This window comes from Lathyrus oleraceus, chromosome 6, assembly GCF_024323335.1.
Source record: "Lathyrus oleraceus cultivar Zhongwan6 chromosome 6, CAAS_Psat_ZW6_1.0, whole genome shotgun sequence".
Classification (NCBI taxonomy): Eukaryota; Viridiplantae; Streptophyta; class Magnoliopsida; order Fabales; family Fabaceae; genus Lathyrus; species Lathyrus oleraceus.
The window spans coordinates 477949287-477970936 of NC_066584.1; the positions used below are offsets into that span (position 1 = coordinate 477949287).

A 21650-nucleotide genomic window follows, 5' to 3' on the forward strand; every position below is an offset into this window, starting at 1 on the left:
CCCTTAGAAAGCGCTTTCCACAAAAGCGCTGTCTAAGGTCTAATTAAAATAAAATTTTTTGCATTTTCGTTCTCAGTACGTATTTTTGTTTTCCCTCTTCTTCACTCACCTCTCAGACACCCAAAACACGTTTTTTCCTTCAACGTTCGAAAACCCTATTTTTTCCTCCGCCGTCACCCAAACAAGCGACCGCCGCCGTTTCCGCCACCGTTTCCGCCACCGCACGCACTCCTCATCTCAACAATCTCAACAATCTCAACAATCTCAACCCTATTTCAACGTTCGAACTGGTATGTTTCAACATACTTCTTTTTCTTTTTTATTGTTTTTCCTGTGTTTGTGTGTTTTTTCTGAGCATATATATAAAGTTAAGAGTGGATTTTGGGAATGAGGGAATTTGTGTATAAGGTTAAGAGTGATGATGGGAATGAGGGAATTTTTCTGAGCATATATATAAGTATGTTTCAAGATACTTCTTTTTCTTTTTTTCACAGCAGTGATGATGTGGATTACAAATACATAAGGTTAAGAGTGGAATTTCGGAATGAGGGAATTTGTGTATGTATGTATATTGAACATATAAAATGCAATGTTAATGATAGTTGGTGATTTGGGAATGAGGGAATTTGTGTATGTATGTATATTGAGTTGTGTATGTATATGTGTATGCAATTTGATTTTCTTTATACTTGCTTGGTATGCATGATGAATTTTGAAATGCATTGCATGTTGGGGCTGTCATGACTAGGCTTGGATTTAGATGTTCAATATTGTTCAAACTTCATGTTTCCTTAGTGATTATACTTGAAGATTGAATAGGTAGTTTTTTTTCTTTTTAACTGTGAAAGTGTTATTCATCTCACTTTCATTCTAAAGGAACAAGATTTCTCCCATAAAATGATTGAACGAACTCTAATATAGTTATAGGTATAGTTATAGGTATATTGTAATAGAAAAAGTTTGATTCTTGTAATATAAAAAATGAAAGTGATGAGGTAATTAAAGTTGGTATATTGGCGTATCGGATACGTTATTGAAGTTTATATTAACATTGGTTATGTATAGGTTTTTGAAGTTTAAAATGAATTAAAGCTTATAATTGTTAGGATATTCAAAGATACTACCTTAGCTTATAATTGTATGGATTAATTGTTTACTTTAATAAGTAGGAAAACCATGGATAAAACATGGATCTGTGCCGATCGAATGACCAAAGAGTACGAGAGTGGGGTTTTGGAATTCGTTAAGTATGCTGTTCAACACGCTGAAAACCCCAGACGAATGCATTGTCCTTGCTTGCGTTGTTGTTATATTGGTAAGGTTGACGCACATGGATTGAAATCGCATTTGCTGAGGCATGGAATTGATCAAAGTTATCAGTGCTGGATATTTCATGGTGAGAAAATTAACGAGAATGTTGAATCGAGTGGAAAAAGTAGTACGACCTATGCTTCATACGACAAAGACACGGAAACATACGATTGTGATCGAGTTGAAGAGATTGTAGAAGCACTGGAAGAAGATCTTCATGATTGTCCTGAAATGTTTGAGAGGATGGTAAGCGATGCAGAGAAACCGTTGTACAACGGTTGCACTAAATTCTCAAGACTTTCTGCGGTATTAAAGTTGTACAACTTAAAGGCGGGCAATGGATGGTCGGATAAAAGTTTCACAGAGTTGTTGGCCCTTATGAGAGAAATGCTACCGGATGATAATGTTCTTCCTAATCGAACCTATGAGGCAAAAAAAATGTTGTGCTCTATTGGCATGAGCTATGATAAGATACATGCTTGTCCTAACGATTGCATTTTGTTTCGTAACGAATATGCAATGTTAACTGAGTGCCCTAAATGCGGTTTGTCTCGATATAAGAAAAGATTATCTCCCGCAAAAGTCTTATGGTATTTTCCGATAATTCCGAGATTTAGGCGCATGTTTCGTAGTGAAACCGATGCAAGACATCTTACTTGGCATGCAGATGAAAGAATTATTGATGGAATGTATCGGCATCCGGCTGATTCACCACAGTGGTCGAAGATTGATAATGATTATCCTGAGTTTGGATCAGAAGCAAGAAACCTTCGATTGGCATTATCTACTGATGGAATGAACCCACATGGTCTTCAAAGTATCTCACATACCACATGGCCTGTGATTCTTATGATTTATAACCTACCTCCGTGGCTATGTATGAAGCGTAAGTACATGATGTTATCTATGTTAATCTCTGGGCCTAAACAACCAGGGAATGACATAGACGTATACTTGACACCTCTGATCGAAGATTTAAAGATTTTGTGGGAGAACGGTGTGGAGGTTTATGATGGATATAGGAAAGAAAGTTTCAATTTGAGGGCGATGTTGTTTGGCACAATTAATGATTTTCCAGCATACGGGAATCTATCTGGGTATAGCATTAAAGGTCAACGTGCGTGTCCTGTTTGTGAAGACGGAACCGATACGATTCGATTGGAACTTTGCCAGAAGAATGTGTTTCTCGGTCATCGTAGATTCTTACATTCTAAACATCACTACCGTGGGTGGAGAAAAGCATTCAATGGAGACACCGAACATCGTAGAGCTCCACCCGCATTGTCAGGTGAACAAGTTTTTGAAAAGGTGAAAGATGTGCGTACTGAGTTTGGCAAGCCTTTTGCACATAAGATTGTGAAAGGTGGGTGGAAGAAAAGGTCGATATTTTTTGAATTGCCATATTGGAAGTCTTTGTACGTGAGACATTTTCTCGATGTTATGCATATTGAAAAAAACGTATTTGAAAGTGTTATCGGTACATTACTCAATATAAAAGGCAAGTCTAAGGATGGCCTTAAAGCAAGGGAGGACATGTTAAAAATGGGAATGAGAACTGAATTAGCACCCGTGAAGAAAGGAACACGAACATATCTACCACCTGCTGCTTTTACTTTATCTAGAAAGGAGAAAAAAAATTTGTGTAAGTCTCTGAGTGAAGTTAAGGTTCCAGAAGGATACTCATCTGATATCAGAAGACTTGTTTCTATGAAAGACCTCAAGTTGAAGAATTTGAAGACACATGATTGCCATGTTATAATGGAACATTTTCTACCGATAGGTATACGTTCTATTTTGCCAGAAAAAGTAAGAAGTGCCATAACTAAATTGTGTTTTTTCTTTAGGTCAATTTGTAGTAAGGTGATCGATCCCGAGATCTTACCAACACTACAAAAAGAGATTGTAATTACCTTGTGTGAGCTTGAAATGTATTTTCCTCCGTCTTTTTTTGACATAATGGTTCATTTAGTTGTTCATCTTGTGAAAGAGACACAGTTGTGTGGACCAGCTTATATGAGATGGATGTACCCTGCTGAACGGTATATGAAAATATTAAAAGGGTACGTGAAATCCCGAAGTCGACCAGAGGGTTGTATTGTTGAACGATACATTGTTGAAGAAGCTGTTGAGTTTTGTACTGAATATTTGTCTAACGTTCAATCGATTGGACTCCCCAGAGCTCAGATTTTCGACAAAATGGAAGGTAAAAAATTAATTGGGAATAAAATTGTGACAATATCAAGGGATGAACGGGATCAAGTTCATTTGTATGTTCTGCACAATAATAATGAGGTTGAGCCATATGTTGAAATGCACAAGGATGTACTCCGAAGGTTAAATCCGAACAGAAATGAAAATTGGATAGTTATAGAGCACAATCAAAGTTTCATACAATGGTTGAAGGATCATATTTATTTGAAGCGCTCTTTAGATCCTTCTTCGGTAACAGAAAGGTTGAGATGTTTGGCATATGGTCCAAGTTTGCATGTGTTTTCTCATAGCGCATATTCAATTAATGGATACACATTTTATACCAAAGAACAAGATGATAAGAGTACTATGCAAAATAGTGGTGTCACCGTGCTAGCTGAAGCAATGCATATATCAAGTATGAAGGACTTAAACCCCAAATATGCAAATTTGTCCTATTTTGGAGTTATTAAGCACATTTGGGTGTTTGATTACGAGAAGTTTCAGATTCCCATCTTTGGTTGCAAGTGGGTGAATAGTAGTGGCATACGAATGGATAAGTCTGGATTTTTGCAAGTTGATCTTACTAGGGTGGGGTACAAAGATGAACCTTTTATTCTAGCATCTCAAGCTAAACAAGTGTTCTATGTGAATGACCCGAAGAGTACAAAATGGTCTATAGTGCTTTTCTCTAACAAAGTGACTGATGATAGCGGTGTCGATCAATGTGATATTGATGTTGAGAATGAGTCACGCATTAGACGGAATGAGTTGAATAGAAATGATGAAGTTGAGGATCTTATACCGGATGAGTCATATATAAGAAACGATCATAATGAGGGAATTTGGATCAATTCATCCGTACGCATTGCTAAGAAACAAGTGATTAATATTCCAACAAAGAAAAGAAAGAGATGTTAGTGACTTAGGTAAATTATCCATGGTTTCTTTATTTTTTGTTTTCATTTGTTTTGATTATAAGTTATATGTGGTAATGCATGATTTCATTATATTTTTGTATTCAATTGCTTTGATTATAAGTTATATCTGATAATGCATGATTTCTTTATTTTTTTGTTTTCAATTGTTTTGATTATAAGTTATATTTGATATTTGATGGTTTCCTTGGTTTATTACAGGTTAGACATGGCTGATGACCAACATGAGGAAGTTAGTAAAGTATCCGCGGAAGAAGAAATTCGAAGAGGCATCACAGTAATGCGAAGGGTGGTCCAAGGAAGATCTCGAGGCATCATACTAGATGTCTCTTGGAACAACCAGGGACAACTTATAGAACCTAATGGGCATACCTTAACTAGTTTCATCGGTGCACTAGTAAGGAATGAAATTCCCATTACATGTGATGATTGGAGAAATAAAGAGTTGAAAGAGTCCAAAGAAAAAATTTGGAGTGAGATAAAGGTACAATCATTTGGCCCTTAATTATACGGTATCAATTATGTTTTTTCAATTACCGATACTAACTATCAATCTGTATGTTTTTCTTAGCGATGTTTTAACATCGAAGAAGAAAGAAGAGGGTTTTGTATGAAATTGGCCGGAAAGCTTCTTAGAGGGTTTCAGACATTTTTATCATCCAAGTTCCTTAAGGATGCGGATGGTAATTTTGTGGATGCGGAGCTTCCTAGAAAATATGAAAGTTTGATATCGGCTGAAGAATGGGAAGCTTTCAAATCCAAAAGACAAGACCCGACTTTTCAAAGAATAAGTGCTACAAATCGGGAAAGAGCATCAAGTCCCGCATATCCGTACCGAAAAGGACGTGTCGGATATGGACGCTTAGAACAATCCATGGTAAGTATTTATAAATTGCGAAAACAAATTTGTTCATCATATATTAGTTTTATCTGATCAAATTGTATGACTTAATGTGTAGCTGCAGAAGGAGGAAAGTTCAGAAACATCTCTTCCTGCACATGTTTTGTGGAAGGAAGCCCGTGTGGGCAAATCTGGAGTTCCTCAAGAAGACGTTTTAAACGTATACCAGAAATGTGTAAGTATAACATTTTTTCATTAATTGAATAACATTTTTATACACAAATATTTGACAAGTATACGGTATTCATCTGATTTTTCAGGAGGAGCTATCTCAGACTCTATCTCCCGATGATACTAAGAACATACTTAGTCGGGCATTAGATGTCCCTGAGTATTCTGGTCGGGTGAGGGGTAAGGGATTTGGAGTCACTCCGACCTCCCTCAGTGTTAAAAAAGGAAAGGCTCCTAGTAATCGGGAGCTTCATGCAAGATTGGAAGCCATGCAAGCTGAGCTTGATGCATTGAGGAGAGAAAGAGAGGCTAGCGCCTCAACGGTATACAGAGATGCTTCGGACAAAAACAGTATCAACTGTACCTTTCAACCGAACATTCCAGAGGTAATTACATATAATTGTCTTAAATTGAACTATTTGCTTAAATTATGTATTTGACATATATACATATTAACGATTTCTTGTTATTATTGGTTTTAGGGCATTTCCCATTGTCAGCTGTATTTGTCGTCACCACACTATCGGATGGTTGGCAAGGGAAAAGTGCATAACGTTAGCGGAGTATTACTCCACACTAGAGAGCTCCCTGCTGGATGTTTGAAGGTATCAGTTGATATTGCAGTTGACCCGAATGCATTATTACCATATCCTAGCGATGAATCGGATGCAACAACGGTGCACGAAGCAGTAGGTTCGTTTGTTGCATGGCCGACAAACCTCATATGCGTAGGATATGAGGTATGCTTAAAACTTATGTTAACTTTAATGTGTATATTCAAAGTTTAAAATTTATGCTTAAAATTTTACTTACATATTTTCCTTGATTATGTTAAATAGACTCCCACAAAATCCAAATCAAGAAAAGAGGTAATATACAATTATATGACATATATTCATGGAAGTTGTTACATTCTTAATTTGATCTAACTATTTATATGACATGTAGGTTCAAGAAAATGAGGTTAGCAATGCCTCCGCACAACAAATAAAGGAGGTTAGGAACGCCTCCGCACGGGTAAAAAGTTCTGGTGCTAAGAAGACCGTAGCTAGGAAAAAACCTACCACCAAGTATAGGTCGTGCCTCAGGACATTTATAGAGATGACCGATATACCGACCGGAGGTGTTCGGACTATACATATGGAGGAAGGGATTTTCGGCTTTGCTCACGACCAAATGATTGGTAATGAAGACTTCATGCAAGTTTTTGGTCATGAAGAAATCGGCGTCAACGTTGTCAATACATATATTAGGTAAATCCGGTCTACTTTGTTTTATTAATTAAACAACTTATATTAATGATGTTTACTTTATGTTAATCCGGTTTACTTTATGTTTCAAAAGAGGTGTTAATGATGTTTTTATATTAGGTTTTTGTATGACAAAATGATGCGCCCCAATGTGCGAAGAAAATAATATATATATATATATATATATATATATATATATATATATATATATATATATATATATATATATATATATATATATATATATATATATATATATATATATATATATATATATATATATATATATATATATGGATCATAGTCACTAACAGATTATCTTGCTATGAGCGTGGAAGGATAACATGTTTAATGTGATTGCACTAGAATGAAAAAGGATAGAGAGAAGGATGAGTAAATTAGGCTTAGACATGATTCAGATTGGTTTGTATAGGGGGGAGACTTATGTCCACACCATGCATGTTTGTGTTCCCACGATATCCTTAGTGAATAAGTTAGTACCTATTGATGCAATTCTAACCAAAATTGAGTTTATAGCCTAGAACGAGTATCCAATTGCAACTGTTTTCATGAGTCTTGATTTCTACATGTTGCATAATTTTCAAAATTCTTTTTCATATGTGTAGCATTTGCTTGAGGACAAACAAAGGTTTAAGGGTGAGAGAGTTTGATAACACCGAAACACATAATTTATTTTGACTCGATATGCACATGTTTTAGTAATATTTTGTTGCATTTTGCAGTATATGCTGGTAGTTTATGCATGTTTCAGGTGCCTTACGAGTAAGAGTCGATTTATGAAGAAGCCAGATGAAAATGACGAAAAATGGAGAAAAATGGGAAAAATACACTAATGGCCACCTACATGGAGCCCGCCATGACTAGGCAGACGAGGAGCCCACCAAAGAGGAAAGAGGGATGCAGAAAACACAATCAAAGGATCGTGGCGACCTCCACAAGCCTCACGTCGTTCGCCATACACATCAAAACGGCTAAAATCACAACTTTGCACTTGTGGCGACCGCCACAAGCTTCATGGCGACCACCATGCAGTTCGGCCCCTAAAAAAACTGCAACAGAAAGAATCAGTCTTTCCTTATTTCCCCATATTTTTCGCCCACGAAGTTTACACGACCAGGACTCAGTTCAACACCTATTACACTATAAATTGTTAGTTTTTGGAAGTTTTGATATCCAAGTTTGTAAGCATAAGTTTTATTTCTTAGTTTTAAGCAAAATATACATTCGAAAGTGATAGAGCTCTTACATTGGGGGACTATCACACCATAGATTTTAAGATTTTTATTGTAAGCTTGGATCAAAGTAATCGTAGCGACATTAGAAGTTATTATCCGTTCCGTTATATGTACTCGAAGTTATTTCCGCATTAATTCCAGTTCTTCAGGTTCTTTATATAATTGCTTTAATTTAATTCTATTTGTTTGAAATTTATTTACTTGTAATGTTTCTATTAGTTTCCATTACCATGAGTTGCATGTTTATGTTTAATATCATGTCTGGCTAAATTGCTTTGAGTCCGGTATGTGAGGATCGTCATTCCGACAGGACTCGGTAATGAGTAAGCGTAAAATTTTGTATAAATTATTTTTCTGGTTTTGACTTTTAATTTTAAGTCTGAAAAGTTTTGCACGAGAGTGAAAGCCTTAATTTTTCGAGTCAATACCACGGGAGTGTGAGGCTTGAACTGGATAGTAAAAATTAGACATTAATCATAAATACAACAAGAGTGATTTAGGATTAATTAGAACTTATTGGTTTTCAAAAAGTATTTCCTGATTCAGATGGGTTAGCGAGAGCAAACATATGATCTAGAAGTATAGCTAGAGTCAACAACACGAGAGTGTGAGATAAATATTTTAAATTAATATTTTTCTAATGAAAAGTGATTTAATACATTAACACACGCCAATAAATTATTGAGTCCCCGAGGTACACCGGGATCCACATTCCGGTCTCTCCTTTCTTATATATTTTCTAAACTTTATTCTAATTTTAGTTTTAATTTCCCCTACATCAAATTTTCATAAGCCTTAGATTTACATAGCACCAATAGATAGCGATAAATTTGATTATTGGTCCCTATGGATTCAATATCTTTTAAAACTATGGGATACAACTGTGCACTTGCAGTTAGATATTTCGATAGACTTACTAAGTCGCAATAACTTGGTACCACATGCATGTTGAAGTAGTAGATATGAGTCACATTACATTACATGAAGTTGCATCTGTGATTGTTCTCTGTCTGTGAACTATTTTATGTGATTGTAGAATATTGTTTTTGAACTATCCTAATTGTTTATATACACTATTAACATTACGAACGTGTTTCTCACCCCTTTTTATTTGCTTGTGTGGATTGTTGTGTCGATGGGATATAAACCCAGGTAGAGGAGTATAAGTTTCTTATTTGTGGAAATGTTTACATAGATGCCTACTTCGTTTTATTTTTAATTTTTGAGTTTACTTAGTATTTTCGCATTTTGCTCTGATAGTGTAACATCGGGGCGGGTTTTTAGTTGTTTGATATTTTCTTGAGAATTTATTGAAGTTTATATTGGAACTAAGTTGTTTTTATTTCAAATTTACATATGAATTTAGTTTAATCACCATTCACTTATACTATTATCCCATTGATAATGGATAGATAAGTTTTTGTAAAAGGAGACTAAAAAGTAGCCATAAAATGCTATAAAGGCAACCTGAGAATAAAGAGAGTGGAAAAGGTGACGCACCCCAAATTAAAATCTAATGCTCACTGTGTCAACTTTGTGGACCCAAATCCAAGGGAAAATATGTATAAGATTGACTGGTATCACCAGAGGATTAGAAAGACATACAAATCGGTCTCTAGAGTTTTCCAAACCACAAAGTTAGGACCTTCTTTGTCAGAAGATGAAGATAATGAGATTGTACAATTACTCTAGGAGAATGTGAACATGTTCGCCTAGATCCCCGTAGACATTCTAAGTACATACACCGACTTTATCTATCATTTTCTTGCTCTTAATGTCGCCTTTAACCCCATTATTCATTGGAATCTCAAGATGGAGTTTGGGGATGATACGTGTCAATGAGAAGGTGAAAAAGATAAGGGAAATGAGTTTTATCAGCAAAATCAAGTACCATAATTGGTTAGCTAACATGGTAATGGTAAACAAAGTCCTGAGTAAATGACGTATGTGTGTGGATGTCATCAATCTCAACCAGGCTTGCCCAGTATATCCAACCCCTTTCCAAACTTAGACATGTTGGTTAATTGATCATCATGGTACCGTGTACTCAATGTAATTGATGCTTACTTGAGCTACAACCAAGTTAAGATGAATCATGTTGATGCGCCAAAAATGACTTTCATGACCAACAATAAAATTTATTACTAAGAGGTAGTGTCGTTTGGTCTAAAGAAAACTGGTTCCACCTACTAGAGATTGATGGAAACGGTATTTACATATCAACTGGGACACATCCTAAAAGTTTAGATAGATGACATGGTAGTAAAATATTTAGAGGAAAAGAGCCATTACAACTATAAGGGATATAGAAGTTAACCTCGCAAAATTCCACACTACAATTTACATGAGAATCCCAACCTCAATTATGGAAGTCCAACAATTGACTGCGTGGATTGCAGTCATTTTGTGTTTCCTTTCATGTTTGGGGGATAAACCATTCCTTTTTTTTTGCAACATTGAAGAAAAAAGAAAATTTTGAATGGACGGATGAGTGAGAATAAGCCTTTTTAAAGCTAAAAGTATTTTTGAATTTTCCTCGAATACTAACTCGCTCGAAGGAGAGGACAACTTTGCATATTATCCTCCTACATCTTATCCTCCTCCTTTTCCATATTTCCACAAAAAAATTGAGCATCTTTATATTTCTTCTCAAGAAAGGATAAACTCCTATTTGCTAAATTTATTAAGGCCTAGTTCAACTCGAAGCTCTTATTTAATTGGAGGCCAGACTTCAATCATTCTTCCCTCTTGGATATTTCCCGTCCTATTACAATTCTCTCTCATTGTGTAGGTCCCTAAAATTGGAACACTTGCTTTAGGCCCATCTTCTTCGCCCTTCTACATCACTTGGCACGTCGAAGTTATCATAGGAAAAACTCATGTTGTCAAAGTTCTTACCCAGCTAGAAGGAGAGTTCCTTCTAGCATTCTGAAAGCACAATAGAATATATACCATGAGAATATTCCTTCATAAAATATTACAGTAAAGTCTCTCCCTCTAAGTCTATTGAGGCGTTCACCTCCATATCAACATGAACCTTTTCTGAACCGCCCTTATGTTTCCTGGCCTTGGGAGAAGACGAGGGTGGCTTCACGATACAAATGAGTATGGCTTGAATGACCTACTCTTTTCTATAATTTCCCTTTTTTTGAAACCCTAGTCAGCATGTCATGAGGATCACTTTTTCTATTTGTAATCCCCACCTCACCCCTCCTGGCTTTCACATTCTCTAACATCACCTTCCTCTTTGACACTAACAAATGAGCCATCCTCTCTTCATGAAATTAAAATCAAAGAGTTAGAAAAGAACATTGGGATGATCTATAAAATGGTAGATAACCGAAGAAAGGGGAATGCGTGGTTGTCATATGGTCACTTAATTACCACAATTCAGGAACATTTTTTATTTTATTTATAGGAGGAAGAGTCGATGGAAAATAATACAAAATAGTAAGTCATTGTCTAGGCAAAATGCAATATGACCACCATAATGTAGTCCCAACACATTGAGGCACCAAAGAAATAAGAGGTTCTCAACACCAACAAGCTCAAGATAAACAACAAGCACCTCATCAAGAAGAACCTTAAAATTTGGAATATTTTGATTATGAGATCCCTCAAACTCCACCAACTGAAGCTCTTCTCAATACTCTCCTCAAGAACCAGGAAACGCACACCAGATCCGTAAATCGGACAAATGCCAAAGTTGACTATCTGGTATGCAAGTTTTATGAAACTAGAACACCTTTGTCTCATGGGATTTTTAGTGATGATGACGAGGAGGATATTAAGTAGCCTTGTCTTCTTTTCTTATTTGCTTGTTGTTTTTCCTTGCTTTCCTGTTTTTTATTTTCCCTTTCTGTTATGAATGTTTAAGTTTTGTAACTCTTATATATTTAAGTGATTAATTATTTTGAATTAAATACTTCTTCATTAATTTCGTGTTTGTTGTTAAATATTTCTCGTATTTTATTGTGATTTGTGTTTGTGTTATTTTCCCTCCATTCTTATCATGTCAAAGGGGAGAAGTATACTCTCTTTATCCGTGAGAGGGAGTTTAATCACTCCAAATATTTACCCATAATTTTATGTGTTTACCATATCCCGGAGAGATGCGTTTTCATCATCAAGGGAGCAGGGAGAATATTGATTTATGTGCTTGCAGATATGATCATCAGTTGGTTTTGATTATGACAACTGATAAAGTAACAACTTTGAAGATCACAACTCCAAGGTCAAACGATTTGTGGATATTGAGAGTTCTCTGTGATAGAGGGAGTTAAACTCAATTATCAAAGTAAAGCTTCTGATGCCACATGATCAAGAATATATCTCAAGCCTAGTCAATCAAATAACTCAAGTTCTAGCAGAAGTGCTAAATCATTTATGTATCGAGCAAAAGAAATTGAAGATCTGAAGTTGTGAAAGTGTGATAGCTCACTTGATCCCACACTCAGCGTCTCAGAGTGATCATTTATAATATAAAAGGTCAAGAGTTAGTCTTGAAGTCTTATTTCATAAAACCTATTGAAAACTTATCAAGGCTTGTGTGGATTTGGTTAAGAAATAGCTCTAATCAATTAAGAACTCTTTTACACTTTCTAATCGATTAAGGACTTGGTTCACTCGATTAGAACAAGAACAACAACCTCTTAATCGATTAGAAAAGTTTTTAATTGATTAAACCATCTAGCCACTTTAGAGTTTTCTTTTTTGGATTAGGGTTGTCTAATTTTGAAGCCACTAATCTATTAACAACTAGGTTTAGTCGATTAAGTCACTAAAATGGGTCATGGATTTTTCTATTTTGAGACAAATTTTTTCTTTTTAAAAAATGATTCTTATGATTAGAAAACCTTCTATCCATCTTCTACTCTTTTTGTTTTCATATTTTCTTTCCACGAAGATTGTCTTAGTGCCAAAAGATTGAAAATCCCTTATGAGAGTTTTATTGTAATTGGTGTTGTGCTTTAATTTGTTGTATCCAAGAGTTTGATTTTCTTGTAGAATTATTTTGTAAAGGTTGCAAGCTAAACTTGTATGAAAGTTTGGTTGTAGGTTTTTGATCTTGACCTGTATGAAAGCTTTAATTTTAGGTTCTTGATTTTGACTTGTATAAAAACTCTATTTGAAAGTTCTTAAGCAAAGCCTGTGTAAATGTTATGTTTGTTGGTTCTTAAGCTTAGGAAATGTAAAATATCTATTTGTTTGTTGTTGAAGGTTCATGGGAAATTTCTGTAAAAATCTTAAGTGTTTAGTGGAACTCTCAACAGGAAACTCTTGGGGACAAAAGTAAGTCAAATGGTTAGGCTGAACCTGTATAAATCTTTGGCGCACTCTCTATCTCTTCACTTTTTTTTAATGTTATTTGTGTTGTGTATCTCTCTTCGTCTCAATCTTTTTTCTTTATTCTTGATGCCTTATCTTTGTATGATTTTAAATAATAAGATTTTTATAAACTGGTTTCATCTAATCAACACATCCCCTTGTGTTTGGAGTCACTTGACCAATATATGGGAGTTGGTAGTTGGATTGAAAATATGGTTATTAGGAAGGTTGGTAATGAAGAAAATACTCTTTTTTTGTCTGATTCTTAGTTTGAAGGTGATCCTCTTTGTAATAGATTTAGAAGACTCTTAGATCTTTATGTGAATAGCTATATGTCAATTGTTGAGAGATAAAGGTTCAAATGAAGGTTAACGAGGTGAGTTGGAGGTGGAAAAAAGTTGTTAGCTTCGGAGGAGGAGAAAGTGATGAAGTGTTGTTCTTTGTTGGCTGATGAGTTAGATGTTTGACGGTGGAAACCCGATCTTATTAGATCGGGTTTCCACCGATCTAGTTCATAGATATTCTGTTAGATTGGCATACCATATTATTATAGAGACTGAGTCGATTGATTGTCCTGAATTGAGAGGGATAATCTGGAATAAAGTTTCTCATTTGGCGGCTTCTCTTTTCATTTGGCGGGTTCTTCCCATAGAATTCTATAAAAGGATAATTTGACTTGTATGATTATTGTTCCTTTTGATTCTTTAGAGAGAGAGAGAGAGAGATTTTTAAGTTTAAATTTTTGGCGAACTAGTCAATCTAGTTGTATTGAGTTTTTGTCTCTTTTTATCACCATGGTTTGATGAGATTATTTTTGTAATTGAACTTGTGTTCATTCTAGCTTGACTTTGTGTTTAAATGATTTAAGATTCTTTTTAACTTCTTCAAAAAAAATTAACATTTACTTAAGGCAATATCTTCAACTTTACAATTATGATAAGGATATCTTTATCAAAATATTATTTCTCATTTTTTTTCTACTTTTTGTAAATCTTTAAATAAATAAGTTATTTTAAAATGAATGAAAATTTATTGTAAGTACATAATTCTCACATTAAATATTATACACATAATTGCATTGTTAATAGATAAAATTAGTTAGTACAACAAACTTTGCCCAATTACTATTTTAAATTTTAAGAAACTATCTTCACAGTTATCAAAAATTTATTTGAATGTAATTAATTTTATAATTTTTATGCAACTTTATTAAATTATATTTTGTATATATTTAGTGGAAATATTCAATAAATTATTCACATTAAAGTTTTTTAATAAAATGAAAAGTATATAAAAATAATAATATTAAATAGTTTAAAGAGTAATTAATAAGAAAAATTATTTAACCATAAATTCAAACATAAACGGACAGTAGAGTTTATTTAACTTGAGGATGTTTTAGCTAAATATAATTTAAAAAAAAAACTGAACACTATTCTGATATTGGACGCATCCAACATTGTTATTTCATAGATCACTAGAAACATATTACAAGCACAATAAGAAATTGCTTAATTTGCAAACTATCAAATGATGCATCCATACAAAACTACCAAAAATATGTATTTTTTCAGAGTACTTTCTCTTATGTTCGCTGTGTTGGGATCAATATAAACGTATGTATGTAGAGTTCAAAAATCAAAATGTCAAACTTATGGGGGGAGAAAAAAGAGAGACATGATGACAGACCACATTCTCCACAAGAACCATGCTCTAGACCTCAATTTGTAATGACACAATCAAGAATATTATGTACTGATGTATACGTTTTGAGTCAAACAAACACCTCCATGAGACTATTTATCTTTCCATCTTCCTTGATCTGGGCGTGGATTGTGCTATAGCTTTCTCTTGCTCAGTAAGTGCATGACGGAAATGGCATCTATGGCCATACGGGCAGACAACCCCAGCAAAAACCATCCTACAGACCTCAGTTTTGTAGCGTGGGTGGCGGATCACCGGGCGAAGCTCCCCAATACCGTGAGCGAATTGGCAGTGGTCAGTATACGGGCATGTGCCAGTTTCCTGCCATTTGTTACACAGCTCAGTCTTGAACATCCCCTGATTATACACAGTCATCTCAAGAGGCTCCTCCTCTTTCTGCCCTCCTCCTCGCACATATACCTTTTGCTGAAACACACAAAATTTCAACAATATCAACAATGAGTACAAACACAAATAATAAATGAAAAAAATTGAGTCACATAGGTTACACCCCTACATTACTTGTTACTACACGTAAAACCAGTCCAACCATTAATAGAGCCACTTTTACACTTGGTAAAATCAATCATATATAGTTACAAAAAGTTAGAAATACAAACCACTACCAGCAGTACAGTTGGTTTCCGCACACCCTATCATCAATATTTTAAGACTTTGAACACTACTAACTAACTTGGTTGCAGCTAACAGATAATGACGCAGACAAGCAAGTTTTTACTTCATTTGGAAGGAAAGTAATTAAGCTACTAGCAAGCAGGTCAAGTTCGGTATGTAAGGGAAAAAAAAAACAAATAATCACAAAATTACATTAAGCCTAAATAAAATAACAATAACAATAATAAAAGTTGTATTATTATAATAAATAAATAATTAAATAAATAAAAGCAATCATGACGTGCGTGTGCTTACAACGTGATCTGGTTGAGTGGAAGACGCACGAGAGCGGGTAGCGCCCTTGGTGATGCGGCCAGCGTTATTGTTAGTTACGGTGGCTGGAGGCTGAGCCACCTTCACGTAGCCATTGGATCTCACAGATATGCTCTTCGGCAGCGAGAACCGTTCCGCATCAACATCAACATCGTTATTATCTATCACACTCGTTGAACTCTCATCCGAATCTTCCTGCAGCTCCTTGCTACTATTATTAGTATTCTTGATGTTATAGTTATTCCAACCACCATCACAGTTTTCTTTACCATCTCCAAGATTCAAGCCACAGACACTATGCAATACATCAAACGGAATCGACTGTGTCTGAACGGAGGAGCCGTCACGGCCAAATCGATTCTCCAGCGAAGCCTGAACTAGGAGGTTCAGATTCTTCTGCAACTCTTTGTTCACGGCACGGAGCTCTTCGTTCTCTTGCTGCAGAGTTTCAACCTCATTGGAAGCCTCCATGAGGCGACTGAGACACATGCTGTGACGATTCACCATATCCTGATGCTTCTGTATCACGAACGAGTCGTACTCAGTTTCAGAATCAGAGTACGGATAAAGTGAAACGCCCCCGCCGTTGTTGAAATTTCCGGAGAGTGACGGAAGATTCTCATTACTATTAGTCAGAGCGGAGTACAAAGAAGCGAACGCGCCGGCGTTCATTTGCATGTGGCCGGCAGTGTTGAGGTCGACGCCGAATCCTCTTTGAGATGAGGGAGAACAAACGTCCTTGTCATGCATTTTGATCGGTGAAGTAATTCTGTAAAAACAAGAAAAGGATTCAGAAACGCGACGATTGACTATCAGAAATTCGTAATCATTTACGCATTAATTAATGCACTCATTTTCAGATCGATAAATTGCAAATTAAAGAAACAGTTTCGCGATGGAAGAAATAACAGTAAACAATATCGATTCAAGAAAGTGTATAATCGAAAAATGAAAACGCTAACAACTATGAAAGAGACTATTCTAAGATGAATTGGGAGAAAGCATATACCTAAGAAAAATCGATCGTAACAGAAAGGATGAGAAACGAAGAGAAGCTCCAACTTCACAAGCTGAGTTGAGCTTCTTCCCCAGAGAGAGAGAGAAAATGTAGAAAGAGAAATACGGTTAGAACTTGGAAGAGAGAGAGGTTGAAGAAAGAGATTATATAGTGGCAATGTAGAGGGTGTGTTTGGTGCGAGGGAAAACTGTTTTCAACACATTTTCTAACAGAATTTCCTTTCGGATTTTGTGCGATTTTCAAAGTAGGGATGTAGTTCCAAACTTACCCCTTAAAATTTTGAAACAGCGCCTCATTCTTGATGGGGTTTTCTGGGAATTCAATTTCCTTCATGTAACTGAAACGTATCTCGTGTATACCACCGTTGATAATTAATCAGAAGGCGGAGGTTAGATGGTTGCCATGTTTGGCTGTATGCTTCGTTTTTTTGTATAAATTATATATAAATGATTTCTAATAAAAATTGTATGTAAACGATGTTTAAGCCTGTGATTCTGAGTTAATTTATCAGAATCTTAGTTTTTTTGACACTTTTTTGTTGGTATTAAAATTAAAATCGAAATTACTATATATCTTAATTTTACAAGAAAATAAAATTTTATAAAACTACAGTTTAATAGACATATCGAATAAGAAATTAATTATTCCTATCATGTTATTAAAATAATTTTAAAATATAAATATAATTATTTGAATACAATTTATTGATTAATTGTCGGTGTTAAATTATTTTGAACTGATACAATTTTTCAAAAACATATGCATAAACTCTAAAATAGCATATCAAGCTTAGCAACATCGAGTCACAAAAACTTCAAGAACAACGGTGAATTTTACATAGCAGTATACCAACCATGCATATAATCATGACTAGAATTCTAACTAACCTTAGGAATTTAGCCTCTAAGAACCCTTAATTTAAGCTTATTTATTTGTTTGAGCACTTTAATATAGAAATAATATTAGAAATTTTTATATGATATTTATTTTATTAAAAATATATAAATTTTTATATAATGACAATTTTGTAATTAAAATAAAATCTTTAGTTTTAATCATTAATACCATATTTTTAGAAAAATGGGTGACTAATAATTTTAATTTAAAAACTAATAAACTTATTAAATGTAAGATACTTATTTTAAGAAATGTAAATATAAATATAAATTCATATCTAATTAAAAAAAATTAAATGTGATAGCTAAATTAAAATTTATATTTGATCGTGATAGATAATTTATTAAATTCATCCTGACACTTAAATTTATGGAATTTTTTTACTCAAAAATCCTGCATTTTAAAAAAAATCTAAAATAATTCCGTTTTCAAACAAATTCCCAATCTATCCCAAATAAAAAAAAATTAAGACATAGGCGCCAGACCAATTGACACATATCCTTACCTTTTAAGAGGGGCGTCAATTGAATTGACAACAACACATGGTGCTTCCAATCCAATTGACGTCCATGTGTATACAGTGAGAGGAGACGCCAATTGGTCTGATGCCTCAGTGTACTCTGCAATTATTTTATAAATAGAGGTGTTGTGTGATTCACTTTTCCACATCTTTTTTAGTCATATTACAAACATGTTTGGTGTTCGTCGTCGCTATGGAAAAGTGATTTATTCGAGAGACAATCCTCAGATGTTGATGATCTTCTGGAACATCTGTAGTTTCGATCAATTGAAGATGGAGTTGGTTCGTTGGTTAGATGGAAAATTACTAGAAGAGGAAAAATTAGAAGTATTGAGAGACTCGATAGTATATTTGGTTGAGTGCGAGTAAAAACTGATAAGGATGCTAGGGAAATGATGTTTGGACCAGATGACATCAGTTTGATTGTTGTAATCAGTTAAAAATGTTGTTTTTAAATATTATGGTTAAGTATTTTCATTTGTATTAGATGTTTGTTTTTTGTGTTGTTTATTTAGACTTGTTCTATTTTAAGTGTGCTTATGTTGGAGTGATGTTTATTGTTAACCTTGTTGTAAGAAAAAATTAATGATATATAAAAATACATGGTTATAAAAATTGAAAGGAGGTACTAAATTATGATGCAGATGTTGCTCCTAGATTGAGACATTTGTTCTTATTATGTCCGGGTTGACGACATATACTACATAATCTTATCATTTTATCAGTCGTATCCATTTCTGTTCTAATATGCGTGATGTTTGGTCCTCCTCCTACTATAGCCAAGAAGCCCAAACATCACAAAACCAAAACATGCGACAACCATATGACTACCAAACACCACAACAATCATTTCAACATTTCCTCGACGCATCATTCACACCAATGTCTCCCTTCAATCGTCCTGGTCTCCCTCCAATAACTCAAACACAATCCAACTACTCTAGCATGAGTCATGAACTCAACTATGACGGTAGACCTTCAATGCATACACAAGACTATGCAGATTTGTTTGAATATCTCAGGCAATCTTCTGGAGTTGATGGTGATGTTCCTAGGTCCTCAGATACTCAAACACCTGGGGTGAATCATCAACATGGATTAAGGTCACGAGTTCGGGTAGCTAGGGGATGTGGGACCGGATGTCGGCTAGGTCATCCCGGTCAACGACATTAGTCTTTTTGTGTAAACGCGTATTAATATTAATATGAATTGATCCGATTTCGACTTTATCTAAAATGTACAATGTTTTTCAAAAAAATTACGAAACACACACAGGTATCAGACCAATTGGCGCCTTCTTTAAAACTTAACACAGACGCCAATTGGATTGGCAACACTAGGTGCACTAGCGTTTACTGTGGAAATTGGTAAACAACCGCTGGTCCTCCCTAAGCCTTAAAACTAAGGGTTACTTGCAGGATCGACCAGTTGATTCTAAGACATGTGCTAATGTAACAAGGTAACTCGTTCAACTCGACGGAATATTAACTTTATGAGAAACGGCTTCTGACAAAGTATTGAACAAGCAAAGGTTTTTCCACACGAAATGATGATGCTATAGACTATGGGTGACTCGTGACCGACAACACTATAACATTCAAAAGACATACACAACGAACACGTTTTTGGTGAATTCTATTATCGTAATAGAACTAGCGTCGACAGCGTAGACGACAACGTAAAATGATAATTCAAACGTAAATGAAATTAAAATAAAGTGTTCAACGGGAATAATTGAAAAATAAGGAAGTTGCATTGAAGTAAATGTGGTGATTCACGTACATAACACTCTTAAAAACTTTTGCTTCCTCGCGTTGGGAATGTGAAGTTTTTTACAAGTGATTTTGGTACAAAGTGAACAACTCGAGTCCTCTGTGGGATCCCCTATTTATAATGAACTAAAGAAATTGTCTACAAGCAAAACTACTCAAAAATAACAGACGTCGTGCCACACGATCTAAAAATTGCTCCATATTTTGGCGCTTATTCTCCTTGTAACTGCTAGTCATTTTGAATTTCAAACTTATCCCGCTCAGGTATTTATGTCGACACCATCTCCTATGTGTTTGGTACAACCAAGAATTTCTTAAGTCTCAATCTCCAGTTCAGTCGATAGAACGGATTTCGACCAAACATGATTCTTCTGTCGGTTTCGTCTTCTGGTAACTTGTGGTTTTCCCAGCTCTTGCTTATCTTGGGCTCAGCTTTCTTTCAAACCTCCCCTTGGTGGGGTATAATCCTTAAATCCATAAGGCACTTTCATTGATTACGCCTTCAACATGCCCTATCAATTTCTTGTGGTAACAAAATGCCCCCCAGAGATGCCATTTTCGAATGTCGACTTTTTGTGAGATAATGGCATCTTTGAGATGTTGACTTGTTCTTTACCGCTTCCACTTCTACTTAGTGGTACACATGTTTGTCCCACGCCGCTGACGTCATCTAATCATGACAAACATCTCCTTTTTCCCCCGAGACACACAAAATTACGTCTCCATCACTTCACGTCTTTATGACGGAAACGTGTTTCCAACCATGATTGCCTCTTCACCTCTACGTGTCTGCAGACGTGGGAACATGGGTACATGTGTCAGAAAAGGAAAATCAAACGTCCATTTTTCCTTTTCCTAGGGTTTAACTGTTATAAAACCCTTGTTTCTTCTTCTTCTTTCCTTTTTCCGCCCTCTGCTTCGGTAAACGAAAACAACCTTTCTTCTTCAAACCTTCAACTTCTTCCATGGCTAGCTCAAACAAAACCAAAACACTTCCCTCCGTTGCGAAGCTCACGCAACCACTCACCATTGATGGCAAGGAATATGTTCCTGAACCTCCCTTTGTTGAAGAAAAAGCCAAAATCTGGCGTTCCCGGGTATTAGTCCCTTTCTCCCTATCTGACAAACCTCTAGCATCCTTAGGTCCACTCCCAGAAAATCGTCATCCTGAGATAACTAAGAAACATTCCTTTTTCCTCACCAGTCATATTTCTGAACCTTTAGTTTCTTCTCAAAAACCTTTCTCCCTCCATTATGTCGAAAGGAATTTTAGGACTGCTCCTCCCAAGAACTGTCCTAAGTTTTGCGCTTGGATGGATCATTTAGAAACAGAGAAAATCGACCACTGGAAACGAATAGGTATCTATACCCTTCTGCAGATTGCCCGTTGGGCCCCCCCTCAATCTTGTGGCATGTTGCTGGCTGCCCTCCAATTTTGGGACAGTT

The 21650-nt window shown here is 35.3% G+C and overlaps 1 protein-coding gene across 1 annotated transcript; it reads right to left on the bottom strand.

Moving 5' to 3' along the window:
• Window positions 1-14836: 14836 nt before the first annotated feature.
• On the bottom strand, window positions 14837-17403 carry LOC127091528 (zinc finger CCCH domain-containing protein 15). The gene is made up of 3 exons (XM_051030198.1): window positions 17007-17403; window positions 15980-16766; window positions 14837-15475 (listed from the first exon to the last, which is right to left on the bottom strand). The coding sequence occupies exons 2-3, from the start codon at window positions 16745-16747 to the stop codon at window positions 15146-15148; spliced, it is 1098 nt and encodes a 365-aa protein (XP_050886155.1). The 5' UTR covers window positions 16748-16766; window positions 17007-17403; the 3' UTR covers window positions 14837-15145.
• Window positions 17404-21650: the final 4247 nt, after the last annotated feature.

Excerpts from the sequence above, each read along its gene's own strand:
- LOC127091528 (XM_051030198.1), bottom strand. The coding sequence starts at position 16,747 with ATGCATGACAAGGACGTTTGTTCTCCCTCATCTCAAAGAGGATTCGGC. Across the intron at positions 15,476-15,979 it reads CCACTCAACCAGATCACGTT|CAAAAGGTATATGTGCGAGG; the intron begins GTAAGCACACGC and ends TGTGTGTTTCAG.